This window comes from Typopeltis vanoorti, chromosome 8, assembly GCF_054136105.1.
Source record: "Typopeltis vanoorti isolate ZY-2024b chromosome 8, IOZ_Tvanoo_1.0, whole genome shotgun sequence".
Lineage (NCBI taxonomy): Eukaryota > Metazoa > Arthropoda > Arachnida > Uropygi > Thelyphonidae > Typopeltis > Typopeltis vanoorti.
In genome coordinates, this window is record NC_143556.1 from 78973194 (window position 1) to 79000121 (window position 26928).

General features: G+C 37.2%; 1 protein-coding gene across 1 annotated transcript in view; it reads right to left on the bottom strand.

The window, feature by feature from the left end:
- The window catches only part of LOC150104149 (uncharacterized), a 295320-nt gene that overhangs the window by 93292 nt on the left and 175100 nt on the right, over positions 1-26928 (bottom strand). The window contains exons 13-15 of the mRNA XM_090396408.1: positions 24227-24271; positions 5542-6129; positions 902-1024 (exon numbers count right to left, since the gene is read on the bottom strand). Of these exons, the coding sequence (XP_090252534.1) occupies positions 902-1024; positions 5542-6129; positions 24227-24271 (756 nt within the window). The remainder of the gene's footprint in view (positions 1-901; positions 1025-5541; positions 6130-24226; positions 24272-26928) is intronic.

Below are 26928 nucleotides of genomic sequence, written 5' to 3' on the forward strand. Positions count from 1 at the left end.
ACCCTGTGATCAACAGACAAAGTAAACTGGATACTCAAACAAAATTAACAATTTACAAGATGGTTATACGACCAGTCATCACTTATGCATCCCCCACATGGAGCCACACTGCGAACTCAAATATTCTAAAACTACAGAGATTACAGAATAAGTGCCCGAGGATGATTCTAGATGCCCCTTGGTATATTAGAAACTCCCAGATCCATAGAGACATCAACATCCCTTAAATCTCCTCCCTTCTCCTAGATCTAGCTGAGAAGTTCTTTACCAAGACAAGCAACCACACAAACCCGCTAATCAAGGACTCTTCAGAATATAATGAAGTGGAAAGCTACAAATATAAAATGCCTAAGTCTATCTTAAGTTCAGCTGAACACAGCTAATTTCACTGCCCTCACTAGGAGAGCAAATAGTTCATAAACACTCCATTCAAAGTTCTTTCATTAGAGACAACTGGGTGAAGCAATTACAGATTAAAGCAATTTTGCTTCACCCATCTAGCCAGAAATGTTATTCGTCGACTATAGTATCTTCTCAGGTGTAGCTCCTACTGATAGATCTCAATAAAGATTCTTCCCATAATGCTCTGCATTATTGGCTACTAAGGCAATTGATGTGAAGTCAACAGCCTCTACATACAAGTTGTGAAGATACTTCACAACTTGTATGTATATACTTCACGTGCAAACTTTGCTTATAATTCAGTAAGAATTAAAACAAGAGTATAGGTTCTTGTGAAATATACTATAAATTTGTAAAGGTTAATCTCATAACTATCCCACATAAAATGCTGTATATTGTGTTGCATCTCGACAGCGCTGAAATTTATTACTTAAGTCATTTTTGATAAATAATGCAATTTGGTACCCATTACATCAGAATTTTACAAAATGTATATTACCTTCTTTTTTGCATAAAACTGGTATTGATGTAATGTATGTAGTAAAGACATAGAATCTTTTCCTCCAGACAAACATACAAGAACTTTATCTCTATCTTCAATCATCCGAAACTGTTCAACAGCCTGCAATATACAACATAAATACTTTAAAAATTTTACAGAAAGGAAAGCATGAGCATTCCAGTTCATTATTTCTAAGAAAAGTTTTTCACAATAAAGAAATTAATTAATTTAATTTATTTATTGTGGATTGCATATGTGAGAGTTATTTTTAAAATACTCATGAAATATTATTATTATTATTATTTCGGGCGACTCCAGGAGTCCTTAGACTCATTGAGGGAGGCCCTAAACATCATGTCCACACAACTATGCGATTACATTCTCAGAGTATCTATCATACCTTGTCTTGAACTCGTTCACCATCATAGCACCCACAACAGACTCTGGCAGCTTATTCCACTCATTTACCACTCTAAAAGTAAAGAACCCAGCTCTAACACCCCTGCTAACCACACTCTTGCCCAGCTTCCATAGGTGTCCCCTAGTTCTCCCACCACCAGTCCTGATCTCAAAAATATCCTCTGAATTAATCCTATAGAATCCCTTTAGCAATTTGAATGTCTCGATCATATCTCCCCTCCTCCGCCTATCAACTAGTTTCTGCAACCCACAAATCTTCAACCTGTTCTCATATGGTTCATTCCATAGACCTGTTATCATCTTAGTCACTCGCCTCTGGATCCTCTCCACCTCCTCCCCATCAAGAAGGAACCGAGGTGACCAAATCTGGGCACAGTAGTCGAGATGAGGTCTTATCAAGGCTCGGTACAGAGGTACAATAACTTGCTTGTCTCTGCTCGTCAAGGTATTTTTCAACAACCAAGTGAGTTGATGAGCTGATTTAGCTACTTTTGCAGTGTGCCCCCTAAACTTCATCTCAATATCCACCAACACTCCCAAGTCCCTGGCCTCATCAATCTCTTGGAGTACAGTTCCACCAATGCGGTATACTGCTGCTAATCTTTTCACCCCAAAATGCATAACCTTACATTTTGTCACATTAAATTGACATCCATTCTCCTTAGCCCAGAACTCCAATCTATCTAAGTCATCCTGCAAGACTTTGACGTCATCTGCATTCACTATTGCCCTACCCAACTTTGCATCATCAGCGAACAAATGAACTGTTCCACTTAGATCCTTCCCTATATCGTTAATGAACAGATTAAACAGCAGTGGTCCAGGAACAGAGCCTTGCGGCACACCACTAGTCACAGGCCGTCTTTTGGACTCTACTCCTGAATAAACTACTATTTGATATCTCTCCATCAACCAACCACCTATCCACCTCACCAACCCTATATCCATTCCCATATGTTGTAGTTTACGGATTAGTATTCCATGTGGTATCCTGTCAAATGCCTTTGCCAGGTCCAGCAGTATCACTGTAAACCCATTTCCCTTATCCAGTTCAGACGTCACCTTGTTATAAAGCTTGAGCAAGTTACTGAAGCATGATCTACCCTTCACAAAGCCATGTTGTCCCCTGTACAGTATCTCGTTTTCATCAATCCATTCCTGTATTTTTCCCTTGACTACTTTCTCTAAGACCTTCACAACGACTCCTGATATGCTGATCGGTCAGTAATTTGCAACCGTAGTCTTGGATCCTCCTTTATGCAGTGAAACTATTTTCCCCTCTTTCCACACCTTCGGGACTAAGCCAGACCTGAGACTCAGATTAAACAACTTGGTCAAGGGCACTGATAATTCTTTAGCCGCTTCACGCAAGACCCGTGCCGGTATACCATACAATCCCACAAATGTGTTCACATTAAGGTTCTGTAATAGACCAGTCACCTCCACTTCATTCATCACTATTCCCGTATAAACTAATGGTTCCTTCATTTTTTCAATGTCACCACCTGGATGATATGCTTTTGCAAAGTGCACGCTCAGTAACTCCACTATATCGACTGATTCAGTGACCTCCTTACCATCGTCATTCCTTAAAATCATTTTACCGTGTACAGTTTTTTTCTTACTTGCAGCATATTGAAAGAACTGTTTTGGATTCTCTTTTGCTTGCAAAGCTAGTTTCCTTTCATAATCCGCTTTTGCTTTTTTTACCACACTCGTTACCTTTCTGGCCTGCACTTTATACAGTTCATGTGCCTGTAGGTCACCCCTTTCTTTAAATTCCCTCCACAGTTGTTTCTTTTTTTTGCAGCTCAAGCTTAATGGTGTTATTCATCCATTTAACCTCTACTTGTTTTACTATTCAGACCCTAGGTATACAATCAGCCATTACCTCCTGTAAATGCTCCTTGACCACTTCCCATGCTCTATCAACGTCCAGCCCTTGCAGTTGTACTTGCCATGGCACTGATCCAAGCAATCTCCTAAGCTTGTCATACTTGCCAGCACGGTAATTCCATATACCCTGTCTTAATCGAAAATTCCACACCTTTAGCCACCTCCCAGGTCAAGACCTTATGATCACTCTCACCAATAGGTGGCAACATGGTCATATTCATTACAGTCAAATTCTCAGATGCTATTACCAGGTCAAGCACTCTCACACCCCTAGTATTTTCAATTACATGCTGTCTCAGATAGTTATCCCTTAATAAATGAATAAAATCCTTTTCCTTCCTCACATGTGTCCTCTCCTCCTTCCAATCAATGTTACCATAGTTGAAATCCCCCATAATAATTACCCTCCTTCCACTCATTTCATCAATTTCCCTATGCATACTATCTCCACCATCTATTCCATCACCTGGTCTATAGCAGCACCCAACTGTATATTTTATTCTGCCAGTCTCAATCTCACACCAAATAGCCTCAAATGAGCTCCTTTCACTATCCTGCGATACAACTTCAATTCTCCTTGGCTGCAGTTCATCAGCTATCATCAATAATACCCCTCCCCCCATTTTATTCTCTCTGTCCCTCCTAAACACACTATAACCTACACATTCTATCCCACTAACTATATAATCTTCCATCAGCCATGTTTCACTAATGCCAATAACCTGTGGCCAGGAAGAGCCAATCAAGGCCAAAAATTCTTCCTTCTTGTTCCTAATACTTCTGGCATTAGTATACATGAAATGCAGTGATCCCTTAGTCCCATCCCTATATTGATACGTTATTCTAAATGACCCATTCCCATTTTTTGTCCTTAGTGCTGGCTCGGGTACATTATATGCATTCTTACACTCATCTGTCTCACTGATGTCTGCATATCCATTCCCCCCCCCCCTCCTTGGTAGTTCTAGTTTCCCTGGTTTTACACATCCATTTTCACTTCATTCAGCAACACTCTTTCCAGTCTCCACACACCGAGTCCATTCAAATGCAGGCCATCCATCTTGTATAAGTCCTTTCGCCCTTCAAACTCATTCCACACCACACTGTCTGCATAACCTACGCATAATGTCATTTGCAATTATGGCCCTCCTCCTAAACTCCTCTCTGTCATACCACGGCAACAGACTAACCACTCTAACTCTGTCACTCTTTTCTTTCGCTACCTTTAACAATACTTTCAAGTCCTCTCTCATAAAAAATTTATCACCTTTCAATTCATTCGTACCCGCCACAATTATTAATTCTTTCACCCTCTGTTTCTGCACTCTAATACTATCACTTACATCCTTAAATTTCGCACCCGGTAAGTACGATTTAGTTACACTGCCATCTATCACCCCTCTTAATAACGAGTCACCATACAACACTCTTTCTTTCATTTCAGAAACTCTCTCATTCTTGCACTGTTTTTTTACGTTATCCGAATCACTCTGGAAAGAGTTTTGCAGGTGCTCTAATTGCCGCTGCACATTTTGTATCACTGCGCGCAACCTAGCGATCTCACTTCCTACAAAGAATTCCTCATTATTTTTATCATTTAAACCATTTTCTCTCTCAGTATGGTTGCTTTCACTCTTTCTTAGATCACTGCTCTCATTGCCATCTTGTACATCGCAATTCTCTATCAAGCCACTATTTTCACTCACATTCTGGCAATTCTGGCTTTCTTCAACCATAACTATCTCACTACCTGACATATACTTCAACTCCTCACTTTGCTTACACTTTCTACACATTCTCCCACCACTATCACTTTTGATCCAAATTCCAGCCTCGTTCGGGAATGCATACATTCCACACACATCACATTGGACAAACTCTCTCACATTATAGTTTTTGTACAATGCCGTCGTATTTTTGGACGCCATTATCTTACGTCGCATTGGCGCCATATTCAAATCTATGAAACGTAACGTTATATACTAAATTAAATAACATAATTCACACCAAAATCCCACAGACACAACAAGCTAACAAAATTAGGCAGTATTACGTTATAATTTTAACCTATATTCTAATTTTTACTCAAAATTGTACTTAGCTTTCGGGAGCTCTTTGAAAACACAACCATCCGTCTGGCCCTCTAGCGGGCAACCTAACAAAGTTGCCCACTAGAGGGCCAGAAATACTAACAAAGCATCCAGTAGTTGTGATTCAATTTGTTAAAGATTTGTTTCGATCTACTGCTGCACACCAGTAGCAGATTATTTAACTAATTTAAATTTTCAACAAATTAAAGTGGAATATTATAACTTACTTGCCTTTAGAAATGGCCTAAAGATATTACTGGGAGGTGAATGCCACTGACAATTTAAAGGAACAGAATTACCATTCAAACTTGGCATGGTATTTTTAAAGTATGACTTTGAACATGTTCCATGCAGAATGTTTTGAATATTTTTATCAACTGCTGATGATATATTTGTTTTCAGTATTTCTATGCCATTATCATTTTCATAAGATGTTTCACTAGTTTTAGTTCTCTCATTACACTGAGGGAGCAAAGAAGTATAGTTACAAGTTCTATAATTGTTAGTAGCTATACTACTACTTGAGAAATCTTTCTCACTGCTTCTGTCACTGTTGTCAGCATATGAACTGCACTTAGTATTTACAGTACAAGAATCAAGGTGGTCAGTATTTACAATAAGAGATTCATGTAATAGATCTGAAAAAATGTCAAAAGAAGAATGTGCTCTAGGATAAAAAGGCAACTTTTTAACAGAGTTATATTCTTCCTCCTTCAGCAAATATTTTTGGGCTTCACTTGGTAAAAGAAACCATCGTAGCTGAGCAGTTTCATCATCAAACATTACTTCTTGATCAGACAGTTTAACTCGCTGTGTATTCTGAAAGATATAGAAAGACAAAAATTAATTTTGAATAATAAAAATTATTTATAATAAAGAAAACTGTACTGTTAAACTATTAAAATACAAATATACCGATTATAAATCAAAGTACTATCTACCGAGATAAATAAGAAATAATACTAATATATATAGAGCATAATCTCTGTAAGCAGAAATTATATTGTGTGTATGTGTGTGTGTGTAATTCTAATATTTTATCCTGGAGAACATTTTAATAACAACTGCTGTTTTAAACAGCCATCTGTTTAATTTTATCTTCCTCAGCTGAGTGGAAAAGTATGTGTCCAGCATCTAGAAAGAAATTACAGTTCATATCATAGTTGGCTACCCCTGCTCTATAGGCATGCAACCTATCCTCTTCAATTCCATTCACGTAGTTCAGTGAGACATGGGTCAGGTGCATCCTTCACTAAATGCTGCACACAAGAAGTTCTGTTTGTCCATACAAGCCCTCTCAGATGATGTCAATCTCGTTCCTCACAGAGCCACAGTTACACCTTTTAGACAAGCAATGTTGGTTATTTTACGACTGATTAAATGCCCAGGATATCTCACAATTGAGAAACCAGTCTAGTTCTGCTATTTTCAAAATTGTGGTTCCAGCCAGACAGGTACCTGCAATAAGTCCTTTATCGAACTCCTAAAGATCCTTTGTTTTTACCACATTGTGAACAACACTATTGATGATTACTGAACAGCAACATTCTTAAATAGTTACCTAGAACATATGGTGCTGCACATGATCAAGTATCTTGCACATACACTATGTAAATGACGTTTACATACATCTGCATAAAGGTTCTAATTCGGAGGCCGGTATGTGTATTATTGTTTCGTTATTCTCAACTAAATTACCTTGCAAATGATGGAAAATGTCTATCTGGCTGGAAGCCCATCAAAATTAATTAGTGGCTACCAATGTAGATTCTACTATTCTGAATGCACAGCAAATCTTATCCAATCTTATTCACAGGCCTGTCTAGCTCAGTGGAAGTGCCGCTTGCATCCTCTGCACTAGGCTGTCCGAAGATAGACTAATGGCTCAAGTCTAGTCGTCGATGGAGGAACTTTTTCTAAGCCTTTCTTTGACCATTTCCTGAGTTAATCAATCTCTGGTATGGGTAAGTAGGTTTTTTCCTCCTGGAAACTCTGATTTTTCATCCCATAAACTCAAGAAAATTGACTATAGAACCCACATTATTTCAGACAGTAACATATCCTGTTAGGGTTAGGTACCAAAAGATGGCAGCACTTGTTTGCCAGCTGCTTCATTGGTTGCCACCTATAATTAGATAGACATGGGCCTGCTATCTCTGATTGGCTACCAGTGGAGACTGAGCTGCCCACTGTCTCCAAAGCTAGATAGGGTTAAAAGACCTTGCCTACTGCCTATAAGGGAATAAAGAGGAGTTAGCTTATTATTATTATTATTATGTTATTCTCCTTTTAAATAACCCCAGAAAAGTTTAGAGAACACATGTGGTCATTCACCCAACCTATTATATATCGACTGCTTTTCACACTTTACAACTGAGTCACTAATTTCCTCTATTGTGATTCACCAACCCCATTCAAAAAGGATCACAAAACTCATAAAACAATGTAATCACATGTGTGTCTGTGCACATGCAATCTGAAAAAAAAAAAAAAAAAAGAATACTGTTCTTGACACTGGAGGTTGTAATTATTGGGGAAAACAATATGGAGAAGGTTGTTCAAAGAACATAAGTAGAAGCTGGTTCAAACATTTTTGAACCAGCTTCCATCCAAACCAGGTCATTCACCACATGACCACATGTGAATGACCACATGAGCTCTCTAAACTTTTCTGGAGTTATTTAAAAGGTTAATAACATAATAATAATACATACACATACTGGCCACTGCATATGAATGTTGACTGGCCTGAAAGATGCTTTCTTGACTTCAGATATTTCCCCCACTAATGCCCGAGTGCTTCAGAGTTGTGTACTTTCATTATGCAGATCTTTCTCCTATACATTAATGACCTTGTTTCACTGACCTCAAATCCTATCCATAGGTTTGATGATAACAGTATACTCTCCATTCAACAAACCTTCTAGTACAGTAATGATTGAAACTTCATGTTCTTCCATAACTAATTCTTAAACATTAATCTCCTTACCATTCTCAAGTGCAGTAAAAGTGATCTGATCAATGTTTCAGTAGATCATTGAAATTTTCAATGATCCACTGAAACACAATCTGATGTCATTTTGAAGGGGGGGGGGAGATCTCTCTTCACTTCCCTCTCCTTACTTTCAGTAATATTATGATCTCCCAAAATCAGTTTCATTTCTTCGGTCAACTTTCACATTTAGCCTATAGTACACATACTGGCCACTGAATTAGAAAGCTTTATGCAGATGTACATAAATGTCACTTATGCAGCGTACATGCAAAATACTTGGTCACGTGCGTCACCATGTGTTCTATACATCAAGAATGCTTTTGGAGTTCAATAAAGGGCTTATTGCTGGTGCCCATCTGGCTGGAGTCATGATTTTAAAAACAGCAGAGCTGACTGGTTTCTTCTCAAAAGGTGAGATATCTCAGGTGTTTAATCAGTGGAAAAATAACCAACTTTGCTTGTCTAAGAGGCATAACTGTCCTAAGATAGTCTGGCAGGAACTTTCCGCATGCCTATATGGAAACCACTGTATTAAATAAAAGTTTCTAATTCAGTGGCTGGTATGTGTACAAACACAAACCCACATCCTCCAAAAAAACTCTGACCTCTTTAATTCAAAATGCTACTTCTTACCAACACAAATTCTGACAATAAATAAATTCCAAATCCACCAGACTTTAGAATACAGTTCTCACATCTGAGGTGGTTCACTAAAAACCTCTCAGAGAATACTCAATGTTATCCAGAAGAGAGCAATCAACTTAATAGATGACTGCTTTCTCACAAATTACCTCTAACAACTTTCTTGCAGTTACTCAGTTTCTTAACTGGCTTTTTATTCTTTATTTTCACGGGTACTGTTCTATTGAACAGGATATTATTCCTCTACTTTTCTCTAATTACATAAAAACAGAGCATCTGCTGATCAACATCCGTATTTGGGGAAAGGCCTTTCCCCATGTAGGACGATGCCTTAAACACTACATGCAGAATCAAATAAAAACAAATAGTATCTTTACTGCAGCAAGTTCAAATGTGAGAACCTATTTTATATTTGCATTAAAATTTTACATCGGAAATAAAAAATTTAAAAAAATCTATAGCAAATACCTAAAAAACAAAAAAAGTCAATTTCATTAAATAAACTAAATTTATTCTCATATTAGGTAAATGTATAAAAAAATTATTGAATATTACAGATTTCTAAACATACCACATCTATATATCAAACATCACTCTTAATAAAGATGCTGGTACACTGTACTGTTACATACTATCCCAAAAACACTGTCTGTGACAGAGATGAAATGATAGAAGCATTAAACTACGTCTAAACATGAATATGACTCTAGCCTTTCCTAGGATGTGTGCACCCCCCCCCCTCATGCTTCCTTAGCCTAAAAAACTGGTGACCTTTTAATTTATAACTTCTCACCTACACCCCCAAAACTATATAAATCCCAAATTCATCCAACCTTAAAATACTATTCTCACATTTGTGGATGCATGAAAAACCTCCCTAAGAAATTCTTATTGTTATCTAGAAAGAGGAGGAGACAGTCTTTGAAATAGATAATCTCTCTCTCTCTCTACTAAAACTAACCAATATCACTTCTGAATTTTCCTCTAAGCATGTCAAGGCACAAGTAGTTGCTGGGGAAAAATCCATACACACATTTCACGATGGAATACACACATTTCATGACTTTTCATCTTGACTGAAAAAGTTCTTAGAAAGAGTTCTTCTAGCTGCCAACTAGAACATAATTAATAACAGTATTTCTAGGTTTAGCACTAACATGGTCACCTTAATAAATAATTTTGTCTGCAATGATGAAAATACTGAGGAAACATCTGATTCTGTATAACTCGACAGTGCTGTGGGGAGAAGGGAGCCAAGTGATCAGAGAGAAGAAAGGAAAGAATCTGTTAGTTTCTGGAAACCTGTTTCTTGAAAACCTAGAGGTTGTATGAATTACCAAAAATAGTACATTCAAAGGAGAGGGGGTATAGGAAATAAAGGAAAAGGTTGAGAAGTTGGTTCTATGATCCTGAAACTGAACGGGGCATGGATGTTGACCAGCAGCTGCCCATGTTTATACATGATTAAAGGAAAGTGAAGGAATGACAATGGAGTTCAGTGGAATAGTGTACATGTAAATACCTATAGAAAAGACATAATGCAGAAACAGAGCATCTGCCAGTAAACAACTGGAGGGAGTCCAGAGAAGTATTATCTATTAGGCAAAAGCTCTTTTCTGGATAAAATCAAGCATTCTGAGAGAGATTTTTGGCATACCACCCCAAATCTGATAACAATATTCTATGGTCAGATAGATTTAAGATTTATAAAGTGCTAGGAGATGAGCAGAAAAGGGGTAATGTTTACAATAAAATATAATACCAAGCTTTTTGGAAGCTAAAGAGGCTATGGATATTTTATGGCAGGATAGGCTAGATTTGAAAGTCAAGCCTAAGAAGAGAAATCTGATCATTTGGTAAGCAAAGTATTATCAAAATTGAGGGATAGTGAGGCATGATCTTACTTCCAAGAAATAAGGCAGTATCGTGTTTTGCTAGCATTAAAGTTTACTAAATTATTTTCCATGCGGTTAGCCTAGTAGCTATGTGCTTCGCAACCATATGCCTGGAGAAGAAGTGTCTTAGGTTCGATTCCTGTCGACGAGTGAGGAGCTCAAGGATCTTCCTCAGCCATAGCCACATTAATTGGTCTTGGGTGCGGACAGCAGGGCCCCCCCCCTCCCCAGTTTATCTGTGGTTTTTCATCTGCAAGCAGGCAAACCGGCCTCATGAACACACACAGATTACAGTCATGAATATCGCCCTTAGTGGATGCAGCAGAGGAATGGCGAACTAGCTGCATTAATATGCCAATAACCACTCATTAGGAGGGGGCTCAACCCATCCTAGGGCAGACAAGAAGGATATAATAGGATAGGAAATTATTTTCACCCATTTGAAAATGGCCAGAAGATCTGTGTTTAAGTCATTGACCAGAGAAGATCTTGAAGCGTGAGTCATCTAAGCACTAAGGTCTTAGGAATGCAGTTGAGTGTATCGTCATCAGCAAAACTATGAATAGGATGGAAGTTAGTGCAGAGAAGCTCACTGATATATAAGAAGAAAAGTATAGAAGGAAAGCACAGAACCATGGATTATCTTAGCACTAACAGAAATCAGAGGAAAAAACTACCATGATGCACAATGAATGATCAGATAGGAAGCTGGAAATCCAGAAACAAAGGGTATAAGGAAGACCATAAGATGGTAGCTTGGTAAGAAGGTTGCAATACCAGACTCAAATTCTCTCAAATTATCAAGACCAACCATGAGTTTTTCCAAATTTTCCAGGGCATGTGTTCAAAGGTGGGTAAGATTAGTGAGGAGATCTTCTAGAAAACAATAATTTATTATTATTACCGCAAGACCTCATGGAGTCAAAGACTCATCTGAGAGGTCCTTTTATCACACACACAGCTCATCATACCATGCCTTGAACACATTCAAACTCCTTGCAGACACCACACTCTCAGGCAAGGCATTCCAATCATTCACAACTCTGCACGAAAAAAACCTGCCTCTCATTCTCCTAGTCACACCCTCTTTATACAGTTTCCAGGGATGACCTCTGGTTCTCCCCTACTATTCTCTGTAGAACTTCTCCACCATTGATCCTATAACAACCCCTTACCAACTTGTAGGTCTCTATTATATCTCCCCTCTTCCTCCTGTCCACCAGACTCTGCAAATTACATCTTCTCAATCTTTCCTCATACTCGACATTCCAGAGGTCAGAAACTACCTTAGTCAATCGCCTTTGGACCCTTTCCAACATCTCTTCATCCTTCTGAAAACCGGGTGACCAAATCTGGGCACAATAGTCCATGTGTCGCCTAATCAAAACCTTAAACAATGGAACAAGAATCTCCCTACTTCTACACGTCAATGTCCTCTGCATCATTCCCAGAAGCCTTTGTGTTGTCTTCACAATTTTGGCTATGTGTCCCCTAAATTTCAGATCCTTAGCCACTATCATCCCCAGATCTCTTATTTCTTCCACCTCCAACAATATATCCTCACCAAGCATAAATTCTGCATCCCATCTTTGTTTTCCAAATTTTAAAACCTTACATTTTGCAACATTGAACTCACATCTCCATTTTCATGCCCGATCACTCAATTTATTCAAGTCTTCTTGTAAGGCCACAACATCTTCATGGCTCGTCCCAACTTTGCATCATCTGCAAACAACTGAATATCTCCATCCAAATCTTCACCTATATTGTTAATATACAAGTTAAAGAGTAATGACCCCAAAACAGACCCCTGAGGCACTCCACTAGTGACTTTCCTTTTCCTGGACATCGTTCCCCCATACACAACTTGTTGATACTTATCAGATAGCCAGTCTCCAATCAAATGCACTAATCTAATATCCAACCCCATCTGCTCTAGTTTGACTATCAATTTATCATGAGGTACTCTATCAAAAGCCTTTGCAAAATCTAAATATATTACTGTGTATCCTTCTCCTCTGTCCAAGGAAGCGGTCACTTTATTGTAGTAAGTAAGTCGATTACTAAAACATGACCTCCCTTTAGCAAATCCATGCTGTCCATAAAAGATAATACTATTGTTGTCAACCCAACTCTGGATCCCAGTTCTCACAAGCTTCTCCAACAACTTAACCACAACACCTGATACACAGATTATCAAGACCTATATATCATTATATCAAGATATAATGGTCCAACACATATTGGGGATCACCAATGAAGATGGCTCTTGATGACTTTCTCCATCACTTTCGAATGTATTGAGATGAGGTTAATGGAATGATAATTTGGTGGCCAACTTTTATCTCCCTCTTTATCAACAGACTGGATAAAAATTTGCTTCCATGCTAGTGGATAGATACCAGATGAGTATTACAGTTTGTAGAAGTTATACAAGATGAGTATTCTCCAGACAAAACTCTTAGTATAGAGATGCTACTATTGAGTATTTTTGTGGTGTCATTCTGACAAAAGATCACAGAAAGCACACCGTAAATGGCAAATTTGCCTTGGGTGTCTAAAGAACTTAAGAAGACTAATGTAATGTCAAGAGGCCTACCCTATCTGTAGATGTTGCTTTTGTTCCATGAGGATGAGAGAGAGAGTGAGATGTAAAAACAGTAGGACAGAAGTATTTCTCAACAGCCTTGGCAAATGCACACAAGGGTTGATTGATTGTCATTTAAGCATGAGACAAGCTTAGTGCAATTTTGTCCTTACAAAGCCTGCTTTTAGAGTTTTTTTTTTTTTTTTTTTTCCCTAGTGATCATGGGCTGTGGTGTAAGCTGAGTAAGAGGCTTGAGGTTTTAATTTGAGCCAATGATGCCAGGTCTGATTTATGCTCTCTTCTTTTTTCAACATCTTTTACACGTTCAGACATGCGGATCTCACCTGACCTTCCTGCTGGCCTACATAATAAATGACACAAGAGCATGAATCTTATAGATACCTAGTTTTTTCATTGGATGATGTGGAGGTTTTGGTGGATGTAGGAATTTTGATTTTTTTTGTAAAGGTAAAAAAGCCACTTTTACATTGTATTCGAGGAGCAACATAACCACTTTGTCTGTTGAAATTCTTGACATAAGGCAACATGATGTAAGGCAACTGCCAAATTTGGGTGCACAACAATCCACATGCCTACACAGACAGGAGCAGTTTGCGATTCACTGTTTAGTGTGACTTTACTGAATCCATCATTGTGGGTCCCTTTTTTCTTTGAAGAGCCATGTGCAACAAGAGGATGGAAGAAGTGCTCAGTAAATGCCCAGTACAACTGCTAAGCAAAAACGTGGTACCATGTTTGCAGGGAATAAATGTTCTTTGCACAGTCACATTCATGCAGGATGAGGCACAATCTCATATCACATTTCCCATGAAGCAGTTTTTCATCAAGAACGGCTCATTGGATTGCAACTCCGCATAACCCTTCAGGCCCTGGACTTGACACCAGTAGATTTTGGGTTGTGGGGATATTTAAAGTCCCAAGTGTACCTGAGCAGCCCATCTTCCTTAGCGGATTTAAACGATGCCATTCACTGCAAAATTGCTTGCATCTACCCAGATATGATCCACGCTTCTGTAAATGGCATTCTCACCTGCTTACTGCATGTAACTGCTTGTGCTAGCAGACATGCTGAACACTTACTGTAGTGATATGTAACAGGTTTCCTGCTTATAAATAAATAAATTTTCAATGCCATTCTGATTGTCATCACTGGGGTCACCCTCTATCGGCGAAATTTTGAACTAATTTTTTTCCCATAAAAAAAAAATCCCCTCCTTGCGATTCATTTTCATGCAAACTACACTCTAACATATCATTTTTTTCCAATTTTTATAAATTATTGAAATATTTACAAATTTATGGGACACCCTGTACATGGAAGAGTGAGGAAGAATGGAAAGAATGATAGTCATGTGAAAGAGGTAACAAATTATTTGGAAGTGGCTCTGTAGAACGAGCAGAGTGATTGAGGTGTTGGATAAGAGGAGTAAGCAAGAAAAAAGAGTTGGTAGTTGTAGTAGCAGGAACAAATAGACAGCCTCCAAACAAGGAGGCTGTCTACACATGATAGTGGCAAGTTGAGATAGTGAGCAAAGATCATGAATAGTATTCTAGCAGAGCTGTGTGAAGAGAAAGGATTGTCTTGCAAAAACATGTGGGAAGAATTTGAGGAATAAATGAAACTATATAAGGGAGACAGACTGCATTTAAATAGTTTGGGTGTGAGTCAGCTGGAGGTTGTTGCTGGAAGGGAAAGTAATGACTGCAGGGAACAGAAGTTTTGAGAAAGAGGAGGAAATTAGGATAAGAGAGTTCAAATGGAGAGTGGAGAGGTGAAAGAACAGGAATTTGAATAGATGGGGGTGGGATCAAGGCACACAGAGAGACACTGCATGAGTACACAAGAAAGGATTGTGGCGGGCTTGTGTGTGTGTGGAGGATTGTAGGATCAGTGGTGCTAGGGAGGAATGGCTGATGAAGAGGTGAGTATTAAGGAGTTACATCTGAAAAGTGATGTTGGCAGGATTTACTCAGAAAGGATCTGTTAAATTTATTTGTTCATGAATGCCTGAAGTATCCAAAATAAGAAGAATGAAATTGTTGCATTGATGAAGTTCATTTGTCTAATTTACCAAAATAAATGAGGCATTGGACGAGAATGACATCATGACAGAAAAGAGATGGAAGGAAATGACATTTTTTTTGAAGACAACTAGAGCAGAATGATAGGAGGAGTGCTGTTAATGGAACAGAGGAGTTATGCCTATCCAAAGTAGAGATGAAGGGGGCGGGCAGTAGTTAAGTGCGAGTATGGTGTGAGGTACAGGTGGACACGATGAAATATATAGGCAAATTACCCTAGCAATTAAGAGAAGAGCATCATTATGGGTGATTTTATTTATGGTAATATAGAATGTAATGAAGAGTAGTACCTGGAGAACAAAGAGAATACATTTCTCCAGTTTTTGAGAGACAACTACCTTGGGCAATATGTAACAGAAGGCAGACAAAGATCATTGACCTTGGATTAATCAGCTCACCAAAGTATGTTATGGGATGTCAAGTCTTCTTCCAGTTGGTGAGAGGTATTCACAAAGTGATAACTTTCACCAACTAATAATATTGTGTAAATAATGGTTAGAGTGGGTCACCACCACATTTAGTTTTAATAACTCCACAGAGGTTCTCAAATAATAATAATACAACTAATAATTCATTCAGCCTGAGTTCTAAAGTAATTTACAAAATGAATCAAATAGGTGCTTACACACAAACTGCACCTAATGACTTTCCATCTATTTATACTACTTCTTCCAGATTTCAGGCTAATTCATCTCCTCATCTGGCCCTCTATTCCCACCTCTTCCTTTCTACACAAAAGACTTCTCTCTTTCTTCATATCAAATTTAAAATAATTTAGTAAAATATGGGAAACAGAAACAGTCATGAGCCTTAAAACTAAGAAGGAAAGAAACGATCATAAATAATCATAAAATGTTGTGTTTCAGAATCATATTAGTGCATATTCTTCTCCCTTCCATCATCTATGTGGATGATGATGAGGCCGAATGAACTCTTTCCACTTCTGTTTGTCCCGGGAGAGTCCAAACAATTCTGTCCAGTTTGGTGTCGCTTGTTGTGATTTGGTTTTCAGGTGCTCTTTTATTTTGTCTATCAATCTAATTCTGGGCAGTCCTTTGGATCTTTTACCTTCCATCATGGTATTCAGGACTTTAGCTGGTAGTCTTTCTGTTTCCATTCTGGTCACATGGCCAAACCATCACAGTCTTCTTTCTTGGATTTTGCCTATTATTGTTATTTATTGTTTTAGTCGTTTCCTTATGTCTTCATTTCTTAGTCGATCCAGCAGAGATACTCCAAGTAATCTTCTTAGCCAACCCATTTCAATAACTAATAATTTTTTCTCTTCAGCCTTTTTGAGATTCCAGCATTCACTTCTATAGAGGAGTATTGGGAGGACCATTGTTTCATAGATTCTTACTTTTGTTACTTCTTTGATGTCTCTTGACTTCCATATTTTATTAATTCATCCAAACGTTTGGGATACTTGACTGATTCGTCTGTTCATATCATTTATAATTTCACCATTGCTCAATAACTCCTCCAAGGTAGGTGAAGTTTTTCTACCTGCTCTAGATTCTTACTATCAATTTCAATTTTCAGATAGGTGCTTCTTTTTCCTATTTGCATAATTTTTGTTATGTCTATATTTATGTTTAATCCAGATTTTATACACTCCTCCTTTATTTTATCAGAAATTCGCTGTAGATTTTCTTCTGTGCTTGCAAATAATGCAATGTCGTCTGCAAATTTTAAATTTGTCACATTTTCCCCATATATTTTGATTCCGGAGTCTTCATTGTTTAAAGCCTTATTGGTTACTTCTTCCAGTGTAAGATTAAACAGGTCTGGTGACAGATTGCATCCCTGTCTTACTCCACTCTCTGTGTGGAAATAGTTGGTTAAGGTGTCCTCCATCCATACTGCACTTTCAGATTTCTCATACAGATTCTTTATTATTCTTATGGTTTTGTTGGGAATTCCAAATTCTTCCATAGTTTTCCTTAATTCTCTTCTACAGATTGAATCAAATGACTGATGAAAGTCTATAAAATTTATGCAGCAACTTTGGTTGTACTCTAGTGTCTTTTCTATTAGCTGTTGTAAGGTACTTAAGGGTCAAAGCTGTATAACTGAGAGGAGACCTCCACATAGCCTTTAAATGAATGTGGAGAGCCGAACAGGGCTTCTGACCTAATGTCCAATTCTCACCTTCTTGTGGTGCACCCTGTTAGGCATCTACCTGGATACTGAATGAACGAGGATGGGTTGGCAATTTGGGATTTAGCCATCCAAATTGTATTCTTATTGGCTTAAACCACAATATTAAATGATGGTACAGCATGATAGAATTTCATGCTGGCTGGGGCGTCGTCCAGTTAAACTAGGCCCCCGTTGTTTTCACCAGGGAACCAGGGTGAACAGCAAAAAGTCAGCTATTGAACAAATCCTAAAAACCCACCCCAACTCAACATCACCAGAGTTCAAGATTGGTACTATCAACATAAGAAGTCTGAATAGCAAGAAATGGAGCTAGCTGAGGAATTAGATAAGTACCAGATCGACATAATAGGGGTGACCGAAACAAGAAAGACCAAAACTGGTGAGATCTTTCTGAGCAATAAATACAAAATGTTATATTCAGGCAATGACAATCAAGGAAAAGAAGGCGTAGCCATAATATTCAACACTAAATGCGAGGCTAATCTTCTTGAATGGCAGGCAATTTCAAGTAGAGTGAGGTGGGCAAATATCAGAATGAGGAATTGAACAATGAGACTTATTTGTGTCTATGGTCCCACAGAAGGTTCTACTAAGGTAGAAGTGGAAGAATTTTTTGAGGCTGTAGAAAAAGCAAACGACACAATGAAAAAGGAAAAGTTGGTCCTTGTTGGGGATCTAAATAGCAGAGTAGGAAATGATTGTCAGACATGCAAAAATATTTTGGGAAAATTTGGAGAAAAGAGCAAAGCTAATAATAATGGCAAATACCTGTAGGATTTCTGCTCAGGACATGGACTGGTTATTACTAACACCATGTTCCAACATAAAAATGTGCACAAATTCACATGGAGAGAAGAGGTAAGGAATAAGAAAAGTCTCATTGATTATATTATTATTGACTATATTATTGTTGATAGTGATGTTTTCTCTCTGGTGCAGAACACCAGAGTGTACAGAGAATTTGAAATTGGAAGTGATCACCATTTAGTCTTAAGCAGGATAAAACTGAATTTCATATTGAAAAGAAGAACATGTAAGAAAGTTTTAAAGCAAATAAAATTTGAGCAGCTCTCAGATGTGAACTGTAGACTAAAATATACAAACATCATTCAAGAAAAAAAATGAAAGAGTTTAAGAACAGGAATCAAACCTTGGAGATTCAGTGGCAAGCTCTGAAGAAAACATTGATTGATTCTGCCAGAGAGGCATGTGGTGAGGTTGTCTGCAAGGATAGAAAAATCAGAACTCCCTGGTGGACACAGGAAGTTAAAGAAGCAGTGAAGGAAAAGAAGAAAGCATATCAAAAGTTCCTGGCAAATAAGTCAGATTGTGCTCTTAGAGAATGTAGAGACAAATGTAAGAAAGCTAAACAGTGTGTAAAACTGGCAAAACAAAAGTCATGGGAGGACTTCGGTAAGAACATAGGAAATAAATATCAAGAAGGTGGCAAGATATTCTGGAAGTTGTTGAAGAAGCTCAGAAATGGAGGAAAGAGTGCTGTAAAAGGAATTAGAGATGATAAAGGTGATATGAAAACTGGAGAAAAAGATATCCTTGAAGTATGGAGTAATTACCTCGAAAAATTACTAAATGAAAGTAGCAGTGATGACAGTCCCGTGATAAAAATGCTGACCAGGCATGGAATCAGAAATACATATCCATGCTTGAAGTAGAAAAAAAAGCCATCAAAAGTCTGAAATGTGGAAAGGCAGCTGGAGTAGATGATATTAGACCAGAAATGCTCAAGTATGGACGTATGAAGTTTTACAGTGGCTACACTGCATAGTTCAGAGGGACTGGACAGAAGGACAAATTCCAGATGGAGTAGAGCTCTCATAATACCCATATATAAAAAGGGAAATAAAACTGGTTGTGAGAATTACAGAGGTATTTGTGTACTGAGTGTTGCTGATAAGATTTATGCCAGTATACTTGAGAAACGCTTGAGAAGGATTGTGGAAGAAAAGCTTGGTGAAGAACAAGCTGGATTCAGGCCAAATAGAGGCTGTCAGGATCAGATATTCACTTTACGAGAAATAGTTGAAAAGTCATGGGAATATAACAAAGATCTGTATTTAAGTTTTGTAGATCTGGAAAAAGCATATGACAAGGTGCGAAGAGAGAAGCTATTCAAAATGCTACAGTTGTATGGTGTCAGTGGGGCATTATATCAAGCAATACTTAGTCTTTATTTGAGTTGTAAGTCAGCAGTTAGAACTGAAGGAAGTACAGGGAGATGGTTTAATATTAAATCTGGTGTCAGACTAGGATGTACATTATCCCCTCTGTTATTCATTATCTATATGGATTACATTAGGAAGGAAAATATTAAACCTGATATCAAAATTGGAGACGTTAATGTCAGCTCCTTGCTTTATGCGGATGATGTTATAGTTCCAAATAAATCCGCTACAAATCTACAAGATTCCCTGACTAAATTGAATAACTGTTGTGATAGATATGGTATGAAGGTCAGCAATAACAAGACAAAGATAATGAAAATAGGCTGGAAAATAGATTGTGAATAGAGAACCTATAGAACAAGTAAAACATTTCAGCTACTTAGGCACGATTTTTAGTGAAGATGGTAATTAAATATGGAAATAGACAGCAGAATCAACAAAGCTGGTATGGTAGGAAGTCAACTGAATAAATTTATATGGAATAAGAGAGAAATTAATCAAAACACTAAATTAGCTATATACAAGACAGTGTTCAAACCAATTTTGACTTATGGATCTGAGAGCTGGGTCAGAAGTAAAACACTAGACCAGAGACTAGAGACCGCAGATATGAGAGTCCTGAGAAAGATTAGGGGCGTGAACAGATGGCATCAATGGCAATATCATATTAAAAATGAGGATATTAGGAAAGAACTTGACATTGTCAGCATCCAGGAATGCGTTAGCAGAGCCAATCTCAGGTGGTATGGTCATTTAAACAGAATAGGCGAGAAAAGATTAGCCAAACAAGTGTTCTCTGCCAGGTTGGAAGGAAAAAGACTTAGAGGAAGACCAAAATATAGGTGGATTGATACGGTAAAAAGTGCCTTAGAAGATAGATATATAAATATAAGATCTGACAATGTTGTAGCTTTGACAGGTAACATATTGATTTGGCAGAAAATTGTAGGTAGGAAGTTAGTAATGATATAAATTTTTCTTGTAGTACAATCATATCCTGTACATCCGTTGAGGGTAAATGTCAGGAATTTGATGATGATGTCTTAAGGTGAATAGTTGATCAATTGTGCTTCGCCCTGGTCTGAAACTGGCTTGTTCTTCTCCTAGTGCCATTTCTATATATGGCTAAATTTGTTTTTGGAGTACTTTCATAAAAACCTTACTTGGAATACTGAAGAGGCTAATGCCTTTGTAATTATTACATTCTGTTTTATCTCCTTTTTTTGTATATATGAGTTATGACTGATTTGGTCCAATCAGCAGGCACTGCTTCGTTTTTGTAGCTCCTTTCAAATAATGATTTTAATGGTTCCAAAAGTTGTTCCTTTCCTGCTTTTAAGAATTCTGCATGTATTTGATCAATGCCAGGCGCTTTTCTAGTTTTGAGTTTTTCTATGCTGTGTGCTATTATTTCTTTGGTAAAGATATTTGTTTCCTCTTCCATTTCAGTGGCTGGAATCGTAATATCCTGGGAGCTGATTGTATTATATAAATCTTTGAAGTATTCTTCCCATCTGGCCATTCTTTTTGTTTTACTTTCAATTAGTTGTCCCTCTTTGTTTTTGATCATTATAATTTTTGTTGTCCATGTCTTACTAATTTGGTCTATTTGTTTATATAATCCATGAAGGTTATTTTCTTTTGATAGCTTTTCTGCCATTTTGAATTTTTCTTCTAATCAGTTATTCTTGTCTCTTTTAACTAGTTTTCTAATTTCTCTGGTTAATCTATTATATTAATTTCTGTTATAATTCTGTTTTAGTTCCATGCTCTTCCTTTGATCGCTTAACTTTTTACTTCATTTGAGATCCAATCCTTTTTAATTTCTCTTTCTGTGTAACCAATTGTTTTTTCTGCCGAATTTAATATTATTTCCTTTAATTTGCACCAATGTTCTTCGATGTTGATAATTCTAGTTGATATTTTCTTAGAATATTGTTGTCTTGTAGTTTTTTTTACATTCAGTCTCCTTTTGACTCTAAAAGTGCTTTTTTTTTTTTTTAACTTTATTCTTAGGTTTGCTAATACTAGCTTATAGTCTGATCCACAATCTGCAGAGAAGGATCTGCAGTTTAGGATACTTGATTTCCATCTTTGGTTTACAATAATATAGTATATCATATTGTTGGTTTGTCTGTCTGGTGATATCCATGTTCATTTTCTTTGGGGTTTTGGATGTTTAAAGAGAGTGTTGGTTATTGTTAGTCTATTATTTGGGCAGAAGTTTAGCAGTCTTTCGCCACGTTCATTGCTTTCTCCATACCCGAACTTTCTGATTACTCCTGGCCAGGCATCCTAGTCTTTTAAAAAATGTTAATTTTCTTGACCATAACAGTTATAAAAAGACTTCTAATGGGACTATATTGATCAAGTACATATAATAAACAACTATGCTTTACCAACTAATTTCACCAACTAAGGCTGATGGCATCTTCAGGGTACATAACTGATATAAGGTACTAAAAAGTAAAAAAACTGTTACAAACTATAATCAACCGATTCAAATTATATTAGACAAAAAAACATACCACGTACAAAACATGCATTGAGCGTGCATGATCTCACTTGTTATTTAGGAACGTTCTGTGGTTGGCACTGTAATTCAGTCCTGGTGAGTTAAGAGATCTGATAAGGGTCTTCCAGATCATGGGCAAGATTAGTCCTTGGTTTCTGTTAAGGTTTTGTGTACAGCAGGCAACTGCTGTGGCTTCTTTAATAAATCAGGAGCAGAAGTCCTCCTCTATATAAGGAATTGTTACTATCTCTGATATCTAACAACCTTACCATGAATGGATTTCCTCGAAGATTCGTCCACAAGATACTTTTCTTTGACCCCCCCACAAAGACAATGAGATGACATACGTTATATTTCTACCATTGTCATTCCATACTTAGGGACAGTTTCGAATAAGATTGCAAGACTCCTTAGACTACATAAAATAAGAGTGGCCTTTAAACCTACAGAAATGATTAGACAATTCTTAAGATCTCCAATAGATAACCATCCTTTCTTCAAATATGCTGGAGTTTACAACATACCCTGCTTGTGTGGCTTGAATTATATCGGCCAGACTCCAAGGAGCCTTGAAATTAGACAAAAAGAACACAACGGTGATGTCAATAATAACAGAGAAGAAAAATCGGGGTTAGCTTTTCACTTCTCAAGAACGAACCATGTCATACAGTGGGATAGAAGCACAATTCCTTATATAGAGGAGGACTTCCGCTCCCGATTTATTAAAGAAGCCACAGCAGTTGCCCGCTGTACACAAAACCTTAACAGGAACCAAGGACTAATCTTGCCCGTAATCTGGAAGACCCTTATTAGATCTCTTAACTCACCAGAACTGAATTACAGTGCCATCCATAGAACGTTCCTAAATAACAAGTGAGATCATGCACGCTCAATGCATGTTTTGTATGTGGTATGTTCTTTTGTCTAATATAATTTGAATTGGTTGATTATAGTTTGTAAGAGTTTTTACATTTTAGTGCCTTACATCAGTTATGTACCCTGAAGATGCCAACAGCCTTAGTTGGTGAAACTAGTTGGTAAAGCATAGTTGTTTATTATATGTACTTGATCAATATAGTCCCATTAGAAGTCTTTTTATCCCAGTCTTTGCCTACTTTTGTGTTTAAGCCCCCCATTACAATTAGGAGATCTTGACTTGATGTCTGCTGTACTGCTTTTTTCAAATCTATATAGAACTGTCTTCTTCTGATGATGTCGAAGTTGGTGAGTATACTTGAATAATAGTTAGTGATCTGATTGATGTTTTAAATCTTGCTTTAATTATCCTAGGTGAGATAGGATTGTAGGACAATAGAGAGTTTTGAGCCTTTGGTTTTAATATAAGTGCTACTCCTTCTCGGTGTTTGTTGTCCTCCCTGCCTGAAGTTAAGATTTTGTACTGTCTATGGTGGAATTCTCCTTTTCCAGTCCATCTGGTTTCACAGAGTCCAATCACTTCCCATCAGTAGTTCTCTAATTCATGCAGTAGTATTTCCAATGCTCCTTCCTGGTGAAGTGTTCTTACATAACATCTTAAACTTCCAGAGTTTGTTAGGATACTTTATTATCACTATGCACGTACAGCTATACAAAACTGAAGCTTACCTCCCCCCATTTCTGTCATTTCCATGCTTATCTGTTTTTGTAAGAAACAAATAAGTTATTATTCAAATACAGTACTTTTCCAATGCTTTTACTAATGCTAAATCATTATAAATATCACACAGCCAAATCCCCCCCCCCTCAATATTGCAATTCAGGATCATGCTACAGATATGCAATTACACCACAAAATCAGATGCGAACTTAAAAAAGCCACAATATCCTTCTCACCTTCTTTGCATTCCTAAGTAATGTCTTTGCCTTTTCTAAACATTCCTGAAAAGAAATTTAAAAAAAAAAAAAATAGTATTAAAGGTTACCTTTATTATAAACCAATATTATATACTTGATTACTCAATAATATATAAACTTAACATAAACAATTAGTAGAAATCTTACATGAGGCCTAATGGACAAGACATCAGTCCCTTAAACAAGGAATTGCATGTCCAACAAAGAGGGGAGTGATTATCATCTTAGCTGAAATATGATTTCCAATAAATGGTGTGAGACCACTAGCCTGCTTACTGAAGGCAAGAAGTGGCTTGAAAAAGTATCATATTTAGTCTACAGAACAAGCTTCCCAGATTATCTAATCACTAGCTTGCCCACATTACAAAAAAAGTACAGGAAAAACCTTGCTTAACACGATTAATTAATCCATCAATTAATGTACACTAAGCTAAATCGTGCTAAGCTAATACAATGAACAACAGAAATAATTACAATTCATCCATCATTTAACGTAAATTTGAAAAAAAATTATGCATAATCTATATTAGAAGATAAAATAATCAAAGTTAATAAAAAAAATCAATTGCTTTAATTTTTATTTAATGTCTAAACATTTGATTGAACTGCTTTTTTTTACAAAAAAAATTAAGTAAAGATGTTTGAATAGTGCTTGACTTTTTCATCTTGTCATGCAATTTGCAATAGCTGGCCAATGCTTTATCAAGTGGGAAATACTATCATTTCACTCACTTGCACTAACTGATTATAGCACATGTCTAATTTGCATTAAGTGAGGTTTTCCTATACAATAGGTTGACGTCATTGATGGATGGGATCCACATTTAAAAAATAGTTCATTATTGGGAAAGATTTACAAGTTACTAATCAACCAGCATATTAACCTCCATAAAAAATATATTAATAAAAAAAACAAATAGCTTATGTTCTAGTAGACTACTCAGAAATTAAATGGTCCAGCTACCAGTACAATTAAAATCTTCTGAATACTGCAGTCCTACTAGGACCTACTTCTGTGAATTTGATTACAATTTTCTTGAGCGTAGAGGAAGTCTGCCAATATGCTTCTGTCCTCCTTTCACAACCTTATTTCAAAACCATGGAAGCCAATTCTCAATGTGTGGAACTTTTTCACCAAAATTTAATTGAATACTAAAGAGTATTCAATTAAACCACTACTGTGCTATACAGCACAATATACAACCTCTCTCACCCTCTCAGTTAAGATGACAGCACCTTCTTGAGGTGTGACCTACTTCCACTAAAGGGTCTATTGATGTTTTCATAGACCCTTTAGTGAAATTTCCACTAAAATTCCATGGAGAATTTCCACACACACTCTAGCTACTTCGGGTAGATGCCAATCCACCAGGTGGAAGATGACCTTCTCCTCAGAGTAGAAGTTTTATTTCAGTTCCCCTCCAACCTGATCCTCTTCAGTATTCTCTTCAAAAACACTTTTCAGTATTCCATCAAATCTAGAGCCATGCTCTAGATTTGATGTAGAGATCCAGAGTCTCTCCCCCCCACACACACACATTTTTAAAGATACAATAGGAAAAGCAGTTCAGCAGGACTTCCACCAGACAGTGATATGACACTGAACCTGATAGCAATGCATTTCTATCAAGTTCAGTGTCAATTGTAACATGCAGAAGGTGCTATCCTCAATAGCACCTTCTGCATGTTACAATACAGCCTCCCTCAAGGTTATGTTAGTGCTTAGAGGTTGGATGCACTTTGTATGAGTGACATATCTAAGAGTATTCTCTCTCTCTATCTCTCTCTGCATGTAAATTACTCATTTTCACTCTGAAACTGTGGTTAACAAAAACAAATGATCTTCTCATTTTGATATTAACTGACTTGAGGTTTCCTTTCCTCATTATGCATCATTCATCTGCTGTCTTGTCTAACATCCCACAAGTTGTGAAAATTACTGAATGCTATTTATACTTGAGCCTTGATTACTTGCAGTCCAGTTACTAAGACAGTGAAGTAATTTTCCTTGGTGACTTTAAGGTTTATAACTACTGGCTCCCTTTTTCCAATTCTGCTGAATAAGCAATTACAAGAGCAAACTATCCGTCAATGAATCAGAGCACCAAACAATCCCCACCACTCGACCAACACTTGATATTTTCTTAACTAGTTCTCCTTCCAAAATAAGTAAAGAAAATATCTAATGCCTTTTCTAAACATTCCTGAAAAGTTCTCCTTCCAAAATAAGTAAAGAAAATATCTAAGAAAATATCTAGTGCCTTTTCTAAACATTCCTGAAAAGAAATTAAAAAAAAAAAATAATTATCTCTCCTGGTAACTCAGACCATAATCTCATACAAATTTCATCTCTACTACAACACCATTTCCAACTTTGTGTCCTTCCTTGAGCATTACAACAATGTCAAGTGAAAAGACCTCTGGAACTTCTACTCCTCCTTTCTATGGACAAAGAGTATTATTCACACACACACACACACACACACACACACACACACACACACACACACACACACACACACACACACACACACACACACACAAACAAGATCTGGACACCTAGCATGATCATGTAACAGAAATCTTTCATGTTTGAATGAAAGCCTTCATTTCCTGTTCCACTCATAATTCCTATCCAGTAACCATAGTTTTCTGAGAAGTGTGCCTAAACAGTCTTAAGA